An 18,694-nucleotide genomic window follows, 5' to 3' on the forward strand; every position below is an offset into this window, starting at 1 on the left:
TCAGTCATGCAAGTTTCTGACCTGCCTGGCTGACAATTTCATTTATCAAATGGTAGATGAACCCACAAGAGGTTCAGCCATACTGGACTTAATACTGACCAACAGGCAAGAGTTGGTGGATGAGGTGAAGGTGGTGGGGACCCTAGGGGGAAGTGACCATGTCCTCATAGAATTCCTTTTGAGATGGGGAGCCAAGGAAGCTTGTAGCCAGACGCGGATGTTGGATTTTCGTAGGGCAAACTTTAATAAACTCAGAGACATGATGAGTGTCATACCATGGACGAGAATGCTGGAAGGGAAGGGAGCATGTGAAGGGTGGGCGCTACTCAAACAAGAGCTATTGCATGCTCAATCAATGACTATTCCAGAAATACGAAAACACTGCAGGAGCTCTAAGAAGCCTATTTGGATGAACAGAGAACTTCAAGAGGAACTAAGAAAGAAAAGGAAAATGTTCAGGAAATGGAGGGAAGGACAGAGCTCTAAAGAAGAGTACCTACAGGTTACTAGGCACTGTAGATCAATCATCAGAAAGGCCAAAGCTGAGAGTGAGCTAAGATTGGCCAGGGAAGCCCATTGTAACAAGAAAAGATTTTTCAGTTATGTGAGGAGCAAACGTAAAGTCAAGGAGGCAATAGGCCCACTGTTGGGTGCAGATGGACAAACTCTAACGAAAGATGCAGAGAAAGCAGAAAGGCTTAGTGCCTATTTTACATGAGTTTTTTCCCACAGGTCAAAGTGTTTAGGCACATCTAGAGATGGCTGTAGCCAAAGGATAGTGTCTGGGTGGCAGGTTAACATGGATAGAGAGGTTGTCGAGAGGCATTTAGCTGCACTGGATGAGTTCAAATCCCCTGGTCCAGATGAAATGCACCCGAGAGTACTCAAAGAAGTTTCCAGAGAACTTGCACAGCCCTTGTCCATCATCTTCAGAACCTCTTTAAGGACTGGAGATGTCCCGGAGGACTGGAAAAGAGCAAACGTTATTCCGATCTTCAAAAAAGGGAGGAAGGATGACCCAGGAAACTACAGACCAGTGAGTCTGACCTCTGTTGTGGGGAAGATAATGGAGCAGATATTAAAGGGAGCGATCTGCAAACATCTGGAGGACAATTTGGTGATCCAAGGAAGTCAGCATGGATTTGTCTCCAACAGGTCCTGCCAGACCAACCTAGTTTCCTTTTTTGACCAAGTAACAGGTTTGCTGGATCGGGGAAATTCAGTTGATGTCATTTACTTGGATTTTAGTAAAGCTTTTGACAAGGTTCCCCATGATGTTCTGATGGATAAGTTGAAGGACTGCAATCTGGATTTTCAGATAGTTCGGTGGATAGGGAATTGGTTAGAGAACCGCACTCAAAGAGTTGTTGTCAATGGTGTTTCATCAGACTGGAGAGAGGTGAGTAGCGGGGTACCTCAGGGCTCGGTGCTCGGCCCGGTACTTTTTAACATATTTATTAATGATCTAGATGAGAGGGTGGAGGGACTACTCATCAAGTTTGCAGATGACACCAAATTGGGAGGACTGGCAAATACTCCGGAAGATAGAGACAGAGTTCAACGAGATCTGAACACAATGGAAAAATGGGCAAATGAGAACAAGATGCAATTTAATAAAGATAAGTGTAAAGTTCTGCATCTGGGTCAGAAAAATGAAAAGCATGCCTACTGGATGGGGGATACGCTTCTAGGTAGCACTGTGTGTGAACGAGACCTTGGGGTACTTGTGGATTGTAAACTAAACATGAGCAGGCAGTGTGATGCAGCGGTAAAAAAGGCAAATGCCATTTTGGGCTGTATCAACAGAGGCATCACATCAAAATCACAAGATGTCATAGTCCCATTGTATACGGCACTGGTCAGACCACACCTGGAGTACTGGGTGCAGTTCTGGAGGCCTCACTTCGACGTAGATAAAATTGAAAGGGTACAGAGGAGAGCGACGAAGATGATCTGGGGCCAAGGGACCAAGCCCTATGAAGATAGGTTGAGGGACTTGGGAATGTTCAGCCTGGAGAAAAGGAGGTTGAGAGGGGATATGATAGCCCTCTTTAAGTATTTGAAAGGTTGTCACTTGGAGGAGGGCAGGATGCTGTTTCTGCTGGCTGCAGAGGAGAGGACACGCAGTAATGGGTTTAAACTTCAAGTACAACGATATAGGCTAGATATCAGGAAAAAGTTTTTCACAGTCAGAGTAGTTCAGCAGTGGAATAGGCTGCCTAAGGAGGTGGTGAGCTCCCCCTCACTGGCAGTCTTCAAGCAGAGGTTGGATACACACTTTTCTTGGATGCTTTAGGATGCTTAGGGCTAGTCCTGCGTTAAGCAGGGGGTTGGACTAGATGGCCTGTATGGCCCCTTCCAATTCTATGATTCTATGATTCTATGAAAACCTCAGTGTCGGCTTTAGTGTTTGAATCACTGTCTGAAGACGGATTTCTCCCTTGGTCTGGACTATAATGCCTTTTCTTGGCTGCTTTAGTCAGGCAAGTGGATCTGGGATGGGAACAATCAGACTCATAAGCCCTGGTGGGGAGGGGGGAAGAATCCAAACAGCCCCTATTCCTGCATCTACAGTTCAGACCCCACTAAATAAGCTGCATCTGATCAGCAATACATTTATTTATCATCAACATCAACTCCTCTGAGGAAAATGAATGCCTATTGGGCCTTAGTGTTGCTGACTCCTGATGTGTGGATGCTGTTTCGGCCTCCTTGGCAGGAGAATAGCTGATCTCCACCTAAACAAGATGGCCACCAGGCTTCTTAGTCGCCTCAGGGGAATTGCACTCAGCCAAGGCGGTGGCAGAAGACTTGGTGCACTTTTTCTCATGCCCTCCACTTTTGGCTCTAACCAGATGTAGGACAGCATGAGAAGGTGTGCCCACTGGCCCTGCGAGCTGCTGATTGCCCTCAATGACCAATATGGCCAGATTGTTTTCGGAGAGCAAATCATCTACCTGCTTGGATGCCGTCATGAATGGGAATCAGGCTGACAAAGCCGCGGCTATGTCAAACTGCTACTGAGGAGGTCCGTTAAGGCACAAGGTACCAGGAACTCTCCAAAAAGAGAAAGGTAGAAATGTAAACTCTGCTAGAAGCGCTCTAAGTAATTAGTAAGTAAATAAGATTAGGAAGTAAGATTATTAGAATTAATAATGGAGTTAATAATAGAATCAAGCTGTTAGCATAACGAAATAGCTGCTCTCCCTGTAACAGAGACAGGAAAGAACTGGGGAATGCTGGCATACCCACACAGGAAACAGGAAGGAGAAAAAAGTCCTGCCTCCCTGAGACAAGGGGAGAGGAACACCCAAGATGTTTTTTGCTTCCTTGGGTGCAATACTGATGAACAACAGATTATGTTTCTACAATCTGGCAAAGAGCAGCCCTTTGCCACTCAAAAGATGTTTTGTGTGAATGTGTATTAATGTATTTATATTTCAGACATTACTCAAGGCTTTTTCTATTCTTTGTGCACCAGAGTCCCAGTGTAAACTGGACGTGTGTGCACCTGAGATGCATGGAACCTCTTCAGCTCTCCATCTGACCTGTGGAAAACATAATATAATCAACAAGTAGAGGACTTCTGACAGAAGGCCATACTACAAGGCAAGAGAAAGGTCAGCTATAATAAAAGTTAAAAGATTAGCAGACAAGCAGACACAGGCCTTATGTTAATTATGGCATGAGATGCTGTGGAAAAGTAAAGGTCTGAAACACTTAAACTAATTCTAAAACCATACAAGTTGACCTTTTAAAACACCTTATGAAACCTTGATTCAGTAAATCTTGGAGTAGGTGCTCAGGAAAGAATGAAAATCTTTCTACAGACTGAAACTAGAAATAAAGAAAAATACTGGTTCCAAACTCCTAATTTCCTCATCATGTCAACATGGATGTAAAACAACAACAACAAATCTTTGAGGGGAGAAAGAACAGCAGAAGTGGGATGACTAGCCACCGGCCAGTTTTCCCTTGTAAATGCCCATTCCCTCCTGTTTACAACAGTATTTTCCTCTTCACGTGGGACTCTTAACACAATATAAATGGGAGAACATGCTTGCAAGTAGTACACACCGCTGCTTTCCCATTACTCAGAGAACATGAAGTTCAGTTTAAGCTACCAGCCTCCAGATGGGGCTTAGAGATTTCTGGGAATTACAACTGATCAAGATCAGAGAGATCAGTTTCCTAGAAGAAAATATCTGCTTTTGCAGGCAGATTCTATGGCACATAACTCGTTGAAGTTCCTCCCCTTCCCAAATCTCTAGCAATTTTTCAACCTAGAGTTGGTGTTGGAATTGCAATCAGCAAGTAATTTGGTGGACAGCCTTGAAGGACAGTTGTTAAGCTGTTTAAACTGCTTCATGTTCACTAGTGCAGTGGTCACCGGTGAGGTTGCAATGGAAAACCCCTGCACACATGTCCTGGGGATTTCTGAGTTTAAGGTGGGCTCCCACCGACTTCCTCTTTCTTCAGGAAGAAGATCAGCATGAATGTGCTCTTATGCAAGGAGGAGCAACATCCTCTATTGGGCTCTGCTCTCTCTGCATCTGCTGCTGTCTGCCTGCAGCCTAGCCACAAGAGGCTTGCAATGTTTCTTTGTAACTACTTTAAGCTTTTGTACTCTGCTTCAGTAAGGGGACTGAAGCAAATGAATATGATATATTTTCTGTAAATAACCATGCAGTAAAGAGTCTCTTTCAAACTTCAGAGTGCTGTGAGTCTATCTGTGCCTCATCCACAAAGTAAACTAATAATTGCATATTTTCAAATGCTCTGCAGTTGTGTTTCTCTGGAGGCACTCAGGACCCAGCCAAGTCCAAAAATCCCAACAGTTGGCAACCCTAAAGTGTGTTCTAAATGCCTAGCTTCATGCTCAGTGAGAGCTGAGGGGCAGAGGTTCAAGCATTAGCAAGTCTAGTTCTACTCAAATACAAAGGAAACAAGGTCTACTCCATAGTGACTATAAATACTAACAAGTTAGTACTACAGTTCTCTGCTTACACAAACATTTTGGTTCTTTAGGACTCCTCCTCCTGAAAGAAGCAGGCCCAAGATTGCCTTGCTTCATCCTCACTTTTAAAAATAGCTTTTCCTGGCTTCTGAACAAGAATAAGTACTGCCAAGAAATAATCTTTCTTTCTCTTAGTTCTATATAGAGAAACTTGGCAAGGCAGCTTTTAAAATGGGGAGTGGGGAGCTAATGCATGCAGACAAGAACAATTTTTTTACACTGTAACATACCTAATAGCAGGATCCTGTACATACTTGCCTCAGAATAATAATAATTATGAAATAAAGCAAATAAAAATAATTGCCAGAAAGTAGATTTAGGTGGATAGAATAAAATCAGAGTCCAGTAGCACCTTTAAGACCAACAAAGATTTATTCAAGGTGTGAGCTTTCGAGTGCAAGCACTCTTCGTCAGACTAAGAACTGACCATCATAGCAGTAGGAATATATAAGCAAAAATTAATCCTGTTACATCAGTAAACTGTGTCACAGCATCCACACACAGCCATGTGATAACTCCCTGCCAAACCAGCCAATCAGAACCCTCGAACCATTGGTCTGGAGCAGTAGGACCAAGTTTGTTCTTAAACCCCACTGAACCCCAACTTATGTTTCAATGGCCAGTAAAATGCAAACAGTAAAGAATTTCTTTTTAGAAACGTTGTAGATATAATCATGCCATTAAAAATTTTTAATTCCAACATGCTATTCCATCACCAGCATGGTATAATGGTTAAAGTGTTGGACTATAATCTGGGAAATCCATGTTTGAATCCCCAACTCATGCCATGGAGTCATGCTCAGTGACCTTCAGCCAGTCACATTAATGTCAGTTAGCCCTGACTTGGGCCTTTTCTGCACTCACATTTCCCCTCCATTCTCAATCCTGCTGAATTCTAATTGGTTTGAAGCTGGATCTTCCAATCGATCTGCAGCCTTCCTTTTTCCCGACCCGAAACAGGTCCCACTAAGTGGCCTTCTGCACTACATTTTGTCCCCAGTGCCGGTTTCCTGTCTCCGTCCTACTTGATTGGGGGTAGGGGGGAATGGTAGTCGTGTGAAGCTCTAGCTGGCATTGAAGGAGCACAAGGCTAGAGAATGCCTTATATCCTGCCTTTTGTCTCCTGACTCAGCCAAACTGGGGGAGGGGCAAGTGGAGCACAAGGCTGCGCGTTTATTTTTATTTTTCTTCCACCTGTGTGAAATGGTGTATGGAGCGTCAGCATCAGGAGAGACCAGAACGAGGGGAGAAGAAACTCCAAAAGGCAAATCTTTGTTCATAGAGAAGTGGGCTTTTGGAGCACAGTCACTTAAAAAAAATCCCAAAAATGACAAAAATTAAACTTACGAGGGAATGTCAACTGGGAACTCCAGTTTTCCCACAGTCTTTGAATTGACATCCTGACCAATCAGAGACAGACTACTGCAATACATCAGCATTGGAGGCGCAGAGAAGGGGAAGGAAGTCAATCCGGCAAAATTCCAACATCTACACTTGTAATACTGGGGCTTTCAGAGTGATTTTCTCAAATGTAGCAAGTTATATGCACTGCGGGATATTGCGGATAAAAGGTATGTCACTGTGTCACTGTGGACTTGATCATAGAGGGAAATTTTAAAGCACCCCAAATCAAAACGGAGATCAAATAAAGTGCAGAGGGGAAGGGTTTATTCAAGCTCAGACAGGGTAAAAACCCGAGAGAAGACTTGACCCTGAATAACCCCTTCTCAAAAGCTAAGCAGGATTACTGTGGACGCAGGCAATGATATAGGCTAGGAAGAAAGTCAACAGGCAGAATAGCAGGGAACAAAGAATGCTGATTTTAAATGCTGTATATGGTTTTTATTAGAACAGTTTTATATCAATGTTTAACATGTATGCCGCTCTGAGCCTTTATAGGGAAGGGGGGTTATACATCTCATTTATCATTATCATCATCTCTTGCCTTGAAATCCCTACAGGTTCACCAAATAGGGGATTTCATGTCAAAAAAAATCATACCACTTGTGTTCAGAGCATGCACTTGGGAAGTCATTTGTTCTCTATTTTGAAGCCCAAGAGACCACCCCAAATATCTACAAGGCATTTTTGAGAACTAGAAATGTGTCTTTGTACTAACTTTTACTAAAACTAGCCAAAGCATCACAAAATAGTAATCACAAGCTTCACAGAAAAAAACATTTGCAACAACATCTTTTTTACAACAGCAGTGCAGGTTTTAAGAGTACTCTCAAACTTTTAACAGAATCTAAGATTCAGAATCGGTAATGCATTCTCTAACAAAACATCAGTCTTATTAGCCAGCACTGCCCGTCTAGAGACAAATTCCATTCCCTTTTAGCTATCTGACCATGGCATCCTACCGTGTTTCCCTAAAAATAAGACCTACTCTGAAAGTAAGACCTAGCCGTACTTTTTCATGCACCGCTAGTATAAGCCCTCCCCCGAAAATAAGACCTACCTCTATTTAGCTCTGCCTCAGTCATGCCACGCCCACTCCCGCCCACCCAGCCGGGGGGGGGGGAGCCTTCTTCCCCCAAGAGCTCAGGCACACCTTGGGGGTGGGGGGAGGTCCTACTAATAAAGCCAATGCCCCTGTAGGGCAAACGGTGGATCATCTTTGCTGGCAGCGCCAGAGAGGAGGACTAAGTCAAAGCTGGAAAGTTCGCCCAGCTTCCTCTTAGCGCCCAAGCTCCAGCTGCTCTCTGCAGGCTTCCTTCCACTGGTTTAACAAGGGGGACACAGGCTGCCCTGCAAAGACAAACCACCATTTGCCCTACACGGGTGTTGACTTTATCTTTAGGACCTCCCCCCCACTCTCAATCCATGCCTGAGCTCTTGGGGGAAGCAGGCTCCAACAGAGCATCTGCCCTGCTGCAGGCAGGGGGGGGGCTGACGCCCCCTTGGCCTTGCAGACGTCTTCTAATGACTTTCGGTTGGAATTTACATAGAAGGGAAAAATAACACTGGAAAGAAAAAAACTGAGGTGCTGTGAGGGCTTCCTGGCCCAACGGGAGCAGGGGGGAGGGGGTGTTTCCCTTTGAAAGTCAAGCTTTTTCAAGGCCATCAGTCAGTCCAGAAACCTGCAATAAGCCTCCGGTAAACTTCCCTTAGGGCTTTCCACACAGAGGCGGGAGGGTTAGAGGGAGATGCTAACATGCTTTGTTGAGGGGCCCGTGTACATTCAAGTGCCGGTGGAGCTGTGTGGAGAGTCCCGGATCAGCAACAGATGCCGCCTCTGCCACCACCACGGGTGAGCCGCACAGCCTTCCCTTTCCCTCCCACCCAACCTTTGCACCGTGTGGATGAGGAGCTGGGGCAGGGGGAGAGGCCCCACTGGCCAGTGGCGGCTGCCCTTCAGCTACATCTGCCAGCTGCTTGGCCAATGGTTATGGGGCTGGGAGATGGGGCAAGTGAAGCTGCTCCCATGAGTTTACAAGCGAGTGAGCGGAGCCACCCTCAATGAACACTGTTGTGAAGTGTCATTGGAGAAATATAAGACCTACCCGAAAATCAGCCCTAGTGCATTTTTTACCTAAAATTAATATAAGACATTGTCTTATTTTCAGGGAAACACAGTAGTATCATCATAATACAAGACACAGCTACTTCAGGAAACTTAAAGAAACATACAGCAGCTTTAGCATATTGATGACAAACAACTTAAAAGTCACAGTCTCATCAGCTAGTGTCACACAGATACTAAAAAAAACTCTGGAGAAAAGATCCAATTAGTACTCTTCAAGTCCAGTCGTATAGAAGGAAGTGAAAACAGTGAAGAATCACTCCTTTCACCCCTATTTGGAGTTCAACATGAATCAAGATGAAATGGATCAAATACTGCAGAAAGTTCCCATGGGACCAGCAATGAAGAATTTTCCATATCCTATTGAAAGTGGGATGGGTTTATTCTTTCACAATACATAAAAGTTTCCTGGTCTGATTAAATAATTGAGTTTTGTTCTATATAAATTTATTATCTTGTTAGACTTCTTCCAAAGGTTAACTATATTTTGACTACTGTCACTAATTAATTAGCATAGGCAAATGCTTTAAAACAGTGGTCCCCAACCTTTTTATCACCAGGGACCAGTCAACGCTTGACAATTTTACTGAGGTCCAGTGGGGGGGTAGTCTTTTGCTGAGGGACGTTGTCGCCGCCTGAGCCCCTGCTCCACTTGCTTTCCCGCCAGCACCCTGACTTCCTGTCACCCGCTGGGGGGGCGCTGCCAGCAGCAGCTGCACAGTGCCACACCGAGGAGGAGCCCTCGAGGCAGCAGCCAGGGAGGAGGACAAGGAGCTGTGGCCCGGTACTGACTGATCTATGAACCGGTATGCGGCCCCGCCTACAGCTCTGCCCCTCCCCCAAACACGATTCCTGCATGGGGGAGCCTGTCTTCTGCACTTGCGCCTTCAACCAACCAACCCGTCCAAACCGCAAGGAAGTCTCAAGGACGGCTCACCGAGGAGAGCCGCTGACTTCCTCCCCTCATGTCCCAGCCTTCTGCGCACAATGCGGGGTGTGGCAGAACACATGCTGTGCCTTCCCCCAGAAGAGCCAGCCCTGAGCCTTCCAGCTGGCCCCCACACCACCCCGCTTCAAAGCTTCTGTTCTCAGAGGCCACTCGCCAGATGAGAAACGCCACCTCCCCGCACCCGCTCCTCAATCCTCCCAACCTCCCCCGTGGGCTCGTCCACACTTCTCCCATGCTCAGATATCACCTGGGGCCACCACCCACTCCATGCCACCATTCCACTGCCCTCCGGGCCCAGCAGCGCCCCCTAGCCCCATACTTCCGTGCCTCTGCCCCTTTCTTTCCTCCCTTCTCTTCCCTTCCTCCATCCTTCCCCAACTTTCCTTGTTCCATTCCTTCTCTCCTCCCTCCTTTCCCCTTCACAAACATCCTCCCTTTACTCCTTCCTTCATTCCTTATTTCCTTCCAACTTCAAGGTGACCAGATTGTCCCACTTTTGGAGGGACATCTGGGGGCACCTGGCAAATTGTACTTATGTTGAAATTCAAAATATATATAATTACAATACTATTTTTGCATTCTATGCATTCTATGATACTTTTTGTTGCTCCATATAGACCAAATTTTGAATCAAGACCCCCCCCCCCCCCGTCAATGGTGTCCTGCTTTACCAATGTTAAAATCTGGTCACCTTATCCAAATTCCCTCCATTTCTTTCCTTCCTCCATCCCTTTCCACGCTGAGAGATGCGAGCATCCATTGTATCCCTAAATGCAACGGGCTTTCTCCCCTAGTACTTTGCTTATTATTCTTGCTTATTGGTTTGCAATATGACCTTCTTTCTGACAAACAATCTTAATAGTTATTCGATGTCTCTTATAAAATGTGTCAACTGACAAAATTAATTATCCAATCTACTACAGTCAAATATTCCATGGAGTTGAACAGCAAAGGGGGGATGCCTTAAGTAGTAACCTCCCTTTTCACTGCATTACAAAATTAACTAGTAGGAGTAATAGAAGAGAGGGCTCTTGTTTTCTATCTCTGCATGTGCCTAAACCAGGGATTCCCAACAAGGGGTCTGTGGGAGCTCTGGAGAGAGTTTACAGCATTTCCCCTCTTCCCTTAATGGACTCTGACACAAGCTAGGGAACTGCCTACTTCAAATGTTTCCCTTCCCTCCCAGTGAGCTTTCTAAAACAGAAGGAAGGGATCCTGAACCCTTCCAGAAGCCAGTAAAGTAGCACAATTTCCTACTTTATGTTATTGACTAGTATCAAAGCCCATTTTAAAAATGGGCTTTGAAAGGGGCGGCAGGCAGGAGGGCATGAAAGGGTGGCCGTGGCTCCCTTTGGTCTGCAAAGCGGGCTAAAGGGAGTGGAAAGCCCCCCCACCGGTGGCAACAGGGAGGCTGCAAACTCCACCCCCCCTGGCTCCCTCCCAGCGGGAGCGTACCTGCAGGCCGCAAAGCCCTGTTGCTGCCTCTCTCCTTGTGGGCGACAATGAAGGCTGCAGCCAAAAGGCTTCTAGCAGGCAAGGAGGGAGAGTGGGAGCTGGAGGGGGAGGGCCAATCAGGGTGGATCTGGACAGACAGGGCCCTGGACAGTCTCCTCCCAGCAGGCTGTTTCCCAAATATATAAGGGAGCAAAGCGAAATAGTGTTAAGGATTTGATTGGATTTACAAAACCACGCCTCTTGGTACAGCCGTCTTGGAGTGGTGTACAATGATTTAAAATCAGTAATACAATAAAACAAGATAAACTCATTTAAAACTGCAGTCGGCATCCTTATAATTCCTGGCCCAATCTGAATTATTGTTCTAGGATATGTGTGTGTGTGTGGGGGGGGATTTATCTTAGATGTTACTTGTATCCTGGCCTCAACTGAATGCTCAGCAGAAGAGCTCTGTCTTGCAGGCCCTGCAGAATTATAAAATGCTTTAAATACTGGTTGGCTATATGGCTGTTATTAGACAGAAGAACAGAGCCCCAGGGTTTGTTATTTTTAACTATGCAAATGCCAACTACAAGCAGAAAATTGAACAAGTTTATCAGAGGGGATGAATCTGTATTAATTCCTAGCTAGAAACATGCTGAAAATCAATACATAATTCCTTGTCTCTGAAACTCTTCCACCTATTCCCTCTCTTATTCCTTCATTTCCTCAGTGAACTCCTCATCCCAGCCTTCAGCCTCCATTTCCTATGCTCCCTGCTAGCCTCCAGGTGGGATCTGGAGATCTAGAACTACAACTGACCTACAAATTAGAGAGATCCCTGGGGATAAAAAACATGCTTTTACACTCTACTGAGGTCCCTCCCATCCCCAAAACCCACCCTCTCTAGGCTACACACACATATTTCAGAAATTTCCCAACCCAGAGTTGAAAACCCTGCTTGCTATTTCCTGATCCCTGAATTCCTGGGCTTCTGCCTGCAAGACCTATTGTTGCCTGCATCATCTGAATAGGTCAGCCAATGTAGGGATGTAAGACCCCCAGTGTGAGTGGGTCTCCTGCTCCCAGGCCCCACCTCCACTTTTGATCAACTAGCTGGTGATGGGGAAGTCTCACCTGACAATGCAACTTCAACATGATTCAAAAGTGATATGGTACTTAAAAAAAAAGGCTAAACAACTCTGTACATCTGAAATGCCTGAAGCACCTCTGAGAATATGTGCATGGGTACAGTAGCTTGTGACAAGTTGTAAAAGGCAGATATGGAAACTGGGAATGTAGTGTGATAGACTGTTGAAAAGAAAGCAATATCCTTGTGAATGGGAGCGATCCAAAATATTCATTTACTTACTTATTGTGGTATTTCTATTCTGTCCAGTCTTTGAAAATGCGGATTATGCATTAAATATAACAACAAATCCCTGTAAAATTCTCAAAAGTAATAACAGTTAAAACAATTCTATAATCTTTTTAAAAATATTTATCTATTTATTTAATTTTATTACATTTGTATACCGTTCTCTCCTAAGGCTCAGGGCGGTTCACATAGAATATATACATATATCAAAATAACCAGTGTTTCCCCTCAAAATAGCAGTGTCACTCTGACTCCCAATGTCATTTTTGGGTAATGTAAGTTATGTAGGGGACATCCTTTGGGTCACTCCTACTTATAAGGAGCATCAAAAAGGATTCTCAAGTATAGCAAAAAAAAAAAAAAAGGGTACTGAGCAAAACCCATAGAAGATCATAGTCTTAACTAATTATGTAGAATGAAAATCTAAATGGATTACTTCTTTGGTTATATGTTCTATAACTGAAAGTAAAGTCTTTGTCACATAAAGAACTGAGGGTTATCTGAAAGAAGAGCTATTTATTCTTTTCCTACGCAGCACCCTTTCATTATCCAAAGATGAAACAGCTGTACTAAATAAATAAATTTATGTTGCCATCCTAAGCAGGGTTTCCTCCTTTTTACAGCCACTAGAGTTAATAGGTTTAGATGAGTGTAACTCTACATAGGATGCCTATGTAATTGCACCTCACAGGAAAAAGGCACATTAGAATACTGGGTGAGCGCGGGGAAAATACTAGTACTAATAAAGCAGAATGATAACGAAAGTATCTTCAGTGATCAACAAAGAGGGAACAAAATAACCCAACCTGTTACAGAAGCTAGGAAACTAAAGGGTTGAGCAGCAAAAGAATATATATTATATATTAAAATGCAAATATTATAATCTATGTGCATATATAAAATTTAAAAACATCAGCATTAGTCATGCATTGTTGCACAAATCCAAACATACTGACACATGGATAAATGACCAAAAAACAAACGCATTTCAACCCCTCTTGGGATCTTCTTCAGTGATTTAATATTTAAATATGCTCATGTGATGTAATAAGGGGGACTATAAATGAAAAGGTTCCCACACTTATAGAATGTGTCCAAATATATCTCTCTTGGAGCCACCCAAATAAAATATTTATACTTCAAAGTTCCACCCTTATCGAAGCCCTCTCTTAACCTGAATGTATTCTCGTGTGTCTCATAGAATTCTACCACATTATAGTCTCCATTATTATCTGTACACTGCCCGTGGCGCCGCGGGCACCACGGACTAAATAAAACTGTAAGCCCTCCTGGGGCGGGCTGTGTCCAGGATGAGGAAGGGTCCTCATGACAGACAATCGGAAGGACCAATCGGCAGGCGCTTCGTGCCTGCCGATTGGTCCCTCTGATTCCCAGCTGCAGCAACTGCGAGCCGCGCGCCACCGCCCGCCCTCTCTAAGGTAAGCTTCCTTGCCGCGCAATGCCCTGTCCCTCCCTATCCCCAACATTCTAGCGCCCACTGTATTTTGTTTACAATGGGCTCTTTTACTAGTATCATATGAATGTATTTAAATATTAGACCACTGAAGAAGACCCCCAAGAGGGTTGAAACATGTTTGATTTTTTTGTCATTTATCCAAGTGTCAATAAGTTTTGGATTTGTGCAATAGTGAGTGACTAATGTTGATGTTTTAGAATTTTGTATGTGCACATGAATTATAATAAATGTGTATTTTAATATATAACATTCTTCTCCTGCTGCTCAACCTTTTGAATTCCTAATGCTGAAAATACTGGACATGATACTTAACTCCTGCTTCCCACTGACGGATTAGTATAGTCTTCTGACAACAACTCTTTTCTAAGTGGACAAATATTTACACATCTCCATCTCCATTATGTTTTAATATGTCAACAACACAAACATCCTGTTACAATCACACATGCCAAGGACCTGAGATGGGCAGGGGCTTCCTGTTATATGAAAATAAGGTAGAAAAACATGCTTCTGTGCCCATGGATGAAGCAGCCCCAAACACTTTCTCCCCCTAGCTACCCTGGTTCATTTATAGCTTATCACATTTATCCAATGAACCTTTCCCTCAGCTTCTGCAAACTAGAAAAAAAATGTTTTCTCATTGTTTATACAACCACTTACTTAGAGAGGAAAAATAAACCTAATTCTGCCAATTCTTTTCATCAGTCCAACTTCTAGTTGATGCATATATAACGCAGACAGAAGGATGCTGTTTTTTATGAGGTGATGGACAGATGTATCTAAATGTATTTAAATTATTTATTTACATTTCTAGACTTTGACTGTTGTAGGATTGCCAGTTCTAAGTGATGAAAAACCAGGAATTTTGGGGTGGAACCAAGGGGGTGGGGGGGATCTCAGGAGGATTCAATGTCATAGAGTCCTCCTTCCAAAGCAGCCATTTTATCCAGGGCAACCGGTCTCTGTTGTCTGGAGATCAACTGTAACAGTGGAAGATCTCCAGGCCCTACCTGGAGTCTGACAACGCTACTGCTCAGGCTACAATTTAAAGAACAAGTCTTCTGTGAGAAGAGGAAGGCAATTTAACTCTTCCTCAAGCTGGTGCCCTAGAACAGATAAAAAGAAACTTGGAAGTAGCAGTATATAGGTGGGGGGAAAGGTAAGGGGACCCTATATCATTTTCTCTTTTAAATCACAGCTTCAACAGCTATACTGTACATATTATAGAACTACATGCCATGTGCAGTTGTGCCCCCAAACTTATCCAAAACAAAATGTGCAAGGCAACTGGCAACAAGAGATCAAAAAGCTGTATAACATATGATTAAATAATTGCATAACAATCCAAGTAAAACTAGTCAACTATAAAAAATATAAATGCAGTCTGCAAACCTCACAAAAATCCAAAGGCTTGTAACAAAAGAGTATTCTCCCTCTCAGGAAAAGGACATAACCAACATTAGTGACAGTAAATCAGAACGAATTACTACCCATTTCAACCAAAAGGCTTGTGGAAAAATCCGCATCTTGCAAGCCCTCATGAACAACAAGGAGAATAAAGTGTGCTACTCCCAGATAAGATGCCGGGAGTTCTGTGATCAAAACTCCCATTAAAACAAAACCAATAATAATAATTATCATCAATAATCCAGTAAATTAACCTTTGGCCTGCCAGCTTTCAGTGAAAGTAATACGCACAGGTAGCAGATTAAAGAAGGTAGCAGATTAAAGATGATGTATAGAAGAAGACAATTTTTGCTATTTTTAAAATTTTGCTACTCAGTTGTTGGCCCATTGCAAAAATGTCCCACATCTATTCACTTATTCCTCCTCAGTCACTTTTTAACTTTAAAAAAAATTACTGCATATGCAATTATGACTATAAACACATCAATATGGGGGGGGGGGAGAAGAAGGTAACTTGAGACATGTCAAAGTAGTTGAGGCTATTCCAGGTCAAAACCAACTCTCTTTATTCCTCAAAAACAACAACAACTAAGGTGCCGCATGTTCATGGATTTACAAAAACTAAGTTGGAACAATACAATAGATGGGGAAATAAATATTGTAAAACATTTGTCCAGACTGATCACAGAAAAGTACTTAACACCTTTTTACAAATAAATAGAGAGTACTAAACCGTGACTGATTTAGGGGGCCAGGGGGCAAGATGCAAAATGCAGTTCCATACCATCCCTATGTCACACAAAACGCAGTGGATACATCTCTTGATATTCAAGATAAAAATGTAATTTGTGTCTTGCATTTGAACGGAAATGTGCAAAACTTGTTCTTTAATAACCCGCTGAGACACTGGGTACTGACAATCTCTTTTCTAAAAGTTGCCCATCCCAACAAAACTTTCAAAAACTCTTTAAAGAAAGGAATACCACCAAACTGTGCTTAAAAGCACAGTTAAAAACTATGTTAATTCTTGAGGAATCACATTTTCCAAAGACAGGTAGCCACCATTGGGTATATTAGTATACTTTATGTTACCTTAAGCACATCTACTTTAAAATTTTACTTGAAACCAAAAGTAGATTATTCAACCTCAAGTCTTCCCACACAGTGCAAACATAATTGTATCAATCTTGCTAAAGTATAACACTGACAGCCAATATCCATAGAGTAAACTGTGCAATAGAAGCCTGCTATATGGGGAGGGGTTGGAAAAACTCAAATGCCACTTACTCAAAGGCAAAGAAGAGTCCACTGGTCACTAAGATTAGAAGAAGTGTCAGGTAGAAGACTCCAGTCTGACGAGCCATCATGATCCTTCCATTGCAAAAGAATTTGTTTCTCCCTGGGAAAATTTCCCATTTTCTCCTAGAATCTGTTTTCTTTTTCTTATGGGGAGACTCCATGGGAGAAGAGGAGCTGTGAGTGCTAATCTGACTGTATTCACAGTCTTTCATGGGCCCTCCAGCACCAGCACCGGGAGTCATCAAGGGAGAATAAGGAGGGGGAACAGTCCCCCAAACTAATCTTGTTCAAGAGAAATATCCCAGAAGCCACTAGTAGTAATTTTAATTCTAAATCTTTTTAATATCATACCCAGTTAACTGTTAAAGCTGTCATTTCAGAAACCGTAAGCAGTCTTTCCCTTCTTCACAACAAAATAAAAAAGTTTAAATACTTTAGAACCTCATAATCATATAACAAAAGGAACTAGAAAAGTTAAAATATAAAGCAAGTGTCTATCCAATCATAAAATCGTAAAATAATTTTGAAGCATCGTGCCTCTTGCTTAAATTGCTCAGTGTGGTCTTGACATCCACATCTTCGAGGAGATCTTGATTCAGCTCTGGAGGCAAGTAATTTTGTAACTCAGTAGCTTCTCTTCACAAAGTCATATCATTCTACAAAAATAAACAATTCCTATTAATTCTTTCAAGTACATTAATCCAGATCCAAGACCAGCTGCTGAGAAACAATCCATAATATCCTCTTTCTTCCAGAGAGCTCTTACTAAACTCTGCACCTCACTGTTATTTTTCTTCTTGTTGCTCAGAATTACAAGGGGAATTATTTCCCTCAAGGTTCCCTAAGCGTGAAAGAGGCTGTTCTATATTACAGTCAAGCCCCATTACTGGGAGGGGGGGATTTAGGGAGGGCACAAGAAGCCAGTTTTCGTCTTTATTTGGCAACAGAAGTACTCTGCTTATCCTATTTGCCCCCTTTTTTAAAGAGGCAGTTGCAAGGTATGGAGGCAAGGTGGTTATTCCTCAGTCACAAGCCAGATCCCTGTTCGCTGGCTCGTTCTTCTGTCGCTCTTCTTTCAAGTGCTCTCAGGAAGCCGTCGTAGGGCTTCAGCTCTCCTTTCTGGCTCGGAAGCAGAAGTTATTCGCGCAGATGGGGGCGGCACGGAGGGCCTCTCTGCCCCGCAGCCATCCTGCCCCCTTTCCAAGAGGAGTTTTGCTCCCACGCCGGTCCACGAGTCCGCTCAGGGCGAGGGCTCCCCGCTGTCAATTGCCTTCCGGCCCCCGGCGCAGGCGCTCGGCGTCCGCTGCCTCTTTATCTGGGCTTGTCCCCCGCAGCCAGCCTCAGCCCGAGCAGAAGCCGCCACTTCTTCCTTCTCATCTCCAAGGGCCCCAGAAACGGCGGGCGGCTGCCGCTCCCCTCCCAGCGCGGCCCCGCTCAAAAGCAGGGGGAGGCGGCCGGCAGGGCGGGCGGGCGCGCTTACACGAGAGGCGGGCTCCTCGCTCCGCCCGGTCGCCGCTCCGAGGGACCTGCCGCCCTTCGGGGTCCTGGCCAGGCGCTGGGCGGCATCGGCGCGGAGCCTGCCTGCCAGGCGGGCGGGGGCTTCGCCGCTCTTTCCCCGTCAAGCGCGTCCGCCGACCCAGCTGTCAGCCTTTGTTCGCCTCACCGCCATCTCCCTCGAAGCACGCCGCGCCGCGATCTCCGCCCGCCCTCGGCAACCGGCGGCGATGTCTCCGGCCGTCCCCAGGCGGCGGCACCGCGAAGCTCTCCCTCTCCTTCCTTCCTTCCTTCCTTCCTTCCTTCCTTCCCTCCTTCCCGGCCGGCCGGCCAGCGAAAGGCCGCCCCGTGATGCTAGTTTACCTCACAGAGGACTCCCGCTCCCTCCCCCGCCCCTTGGCCACGTCTGTCTCTTCCCCTCCCCCTCTGGCCTTCTGGGCAACGTAGTCCTTTCGATTCTTAAAGCGCACGCTCTGGCGGCGATAGAAAGGCAAATGAAGTTCCTATGAGGGCGGAGGACTACAAGTCCCAGAGTGCAACAGACGTTTCCTTTCTTTTAATTTTGCCTGATGAAGCAGATCCTCAGGAAAATGTTTTATAAAGGGGTGTGTGAGAATGGGAGTTGGAAATGGGCGCAGCAGGAAGAACCAAAGGGACATGTATTTATCTGATACGTCATTGCTACAACATACTTCAACTGTGATTACTATTAT

General features: G+C 44.4%; 1 protein-coding gene across 5 annotated transcripts in view; it reads right to left on the reverse strand.

The window, feature by feature from the left end:
• The window catches only part of ZDHHC14 (zDHHC palmitoyltransferase 14), a 79,394-nt gene extending 61,049 nt beyond the window's left edge, over positions 1–18,345 (reverse strand). For all 5 annotated transcript variants that reach the window (XM_077348828.1, XM_077348800.1, XM_077348808.1 and 2 more), the window contains exon 1: positions 16,476–18,345. In XM_077348828.1, the coding sequence (XP_077204943.1) occupies positions 16,476–16,729 (254 nt within the window). In that variant the 5' untranslated portion in view covers positions 16,730–18,345. The remainder of the gene's footprint in view (positions 1–16,475) is intronic.
• Between the last annotated feature and the right edge of the window lie 349 nt (positions 18,346–18,694).

This window comes from Paroedura picta, chromosome 1 (genome assembly GCF_049243985.1).
Source record: "Paroedura picta isolate Pp20150507F chromosome 1, Ppicta_v3.0, whole genome shotgun sequence".
Lineage (NCBI taxonomy): Eukaryota > Metazoa > Chordata > Lepidosauria > Squamata > Gekkonidae > Paroedura > Paroedura picta.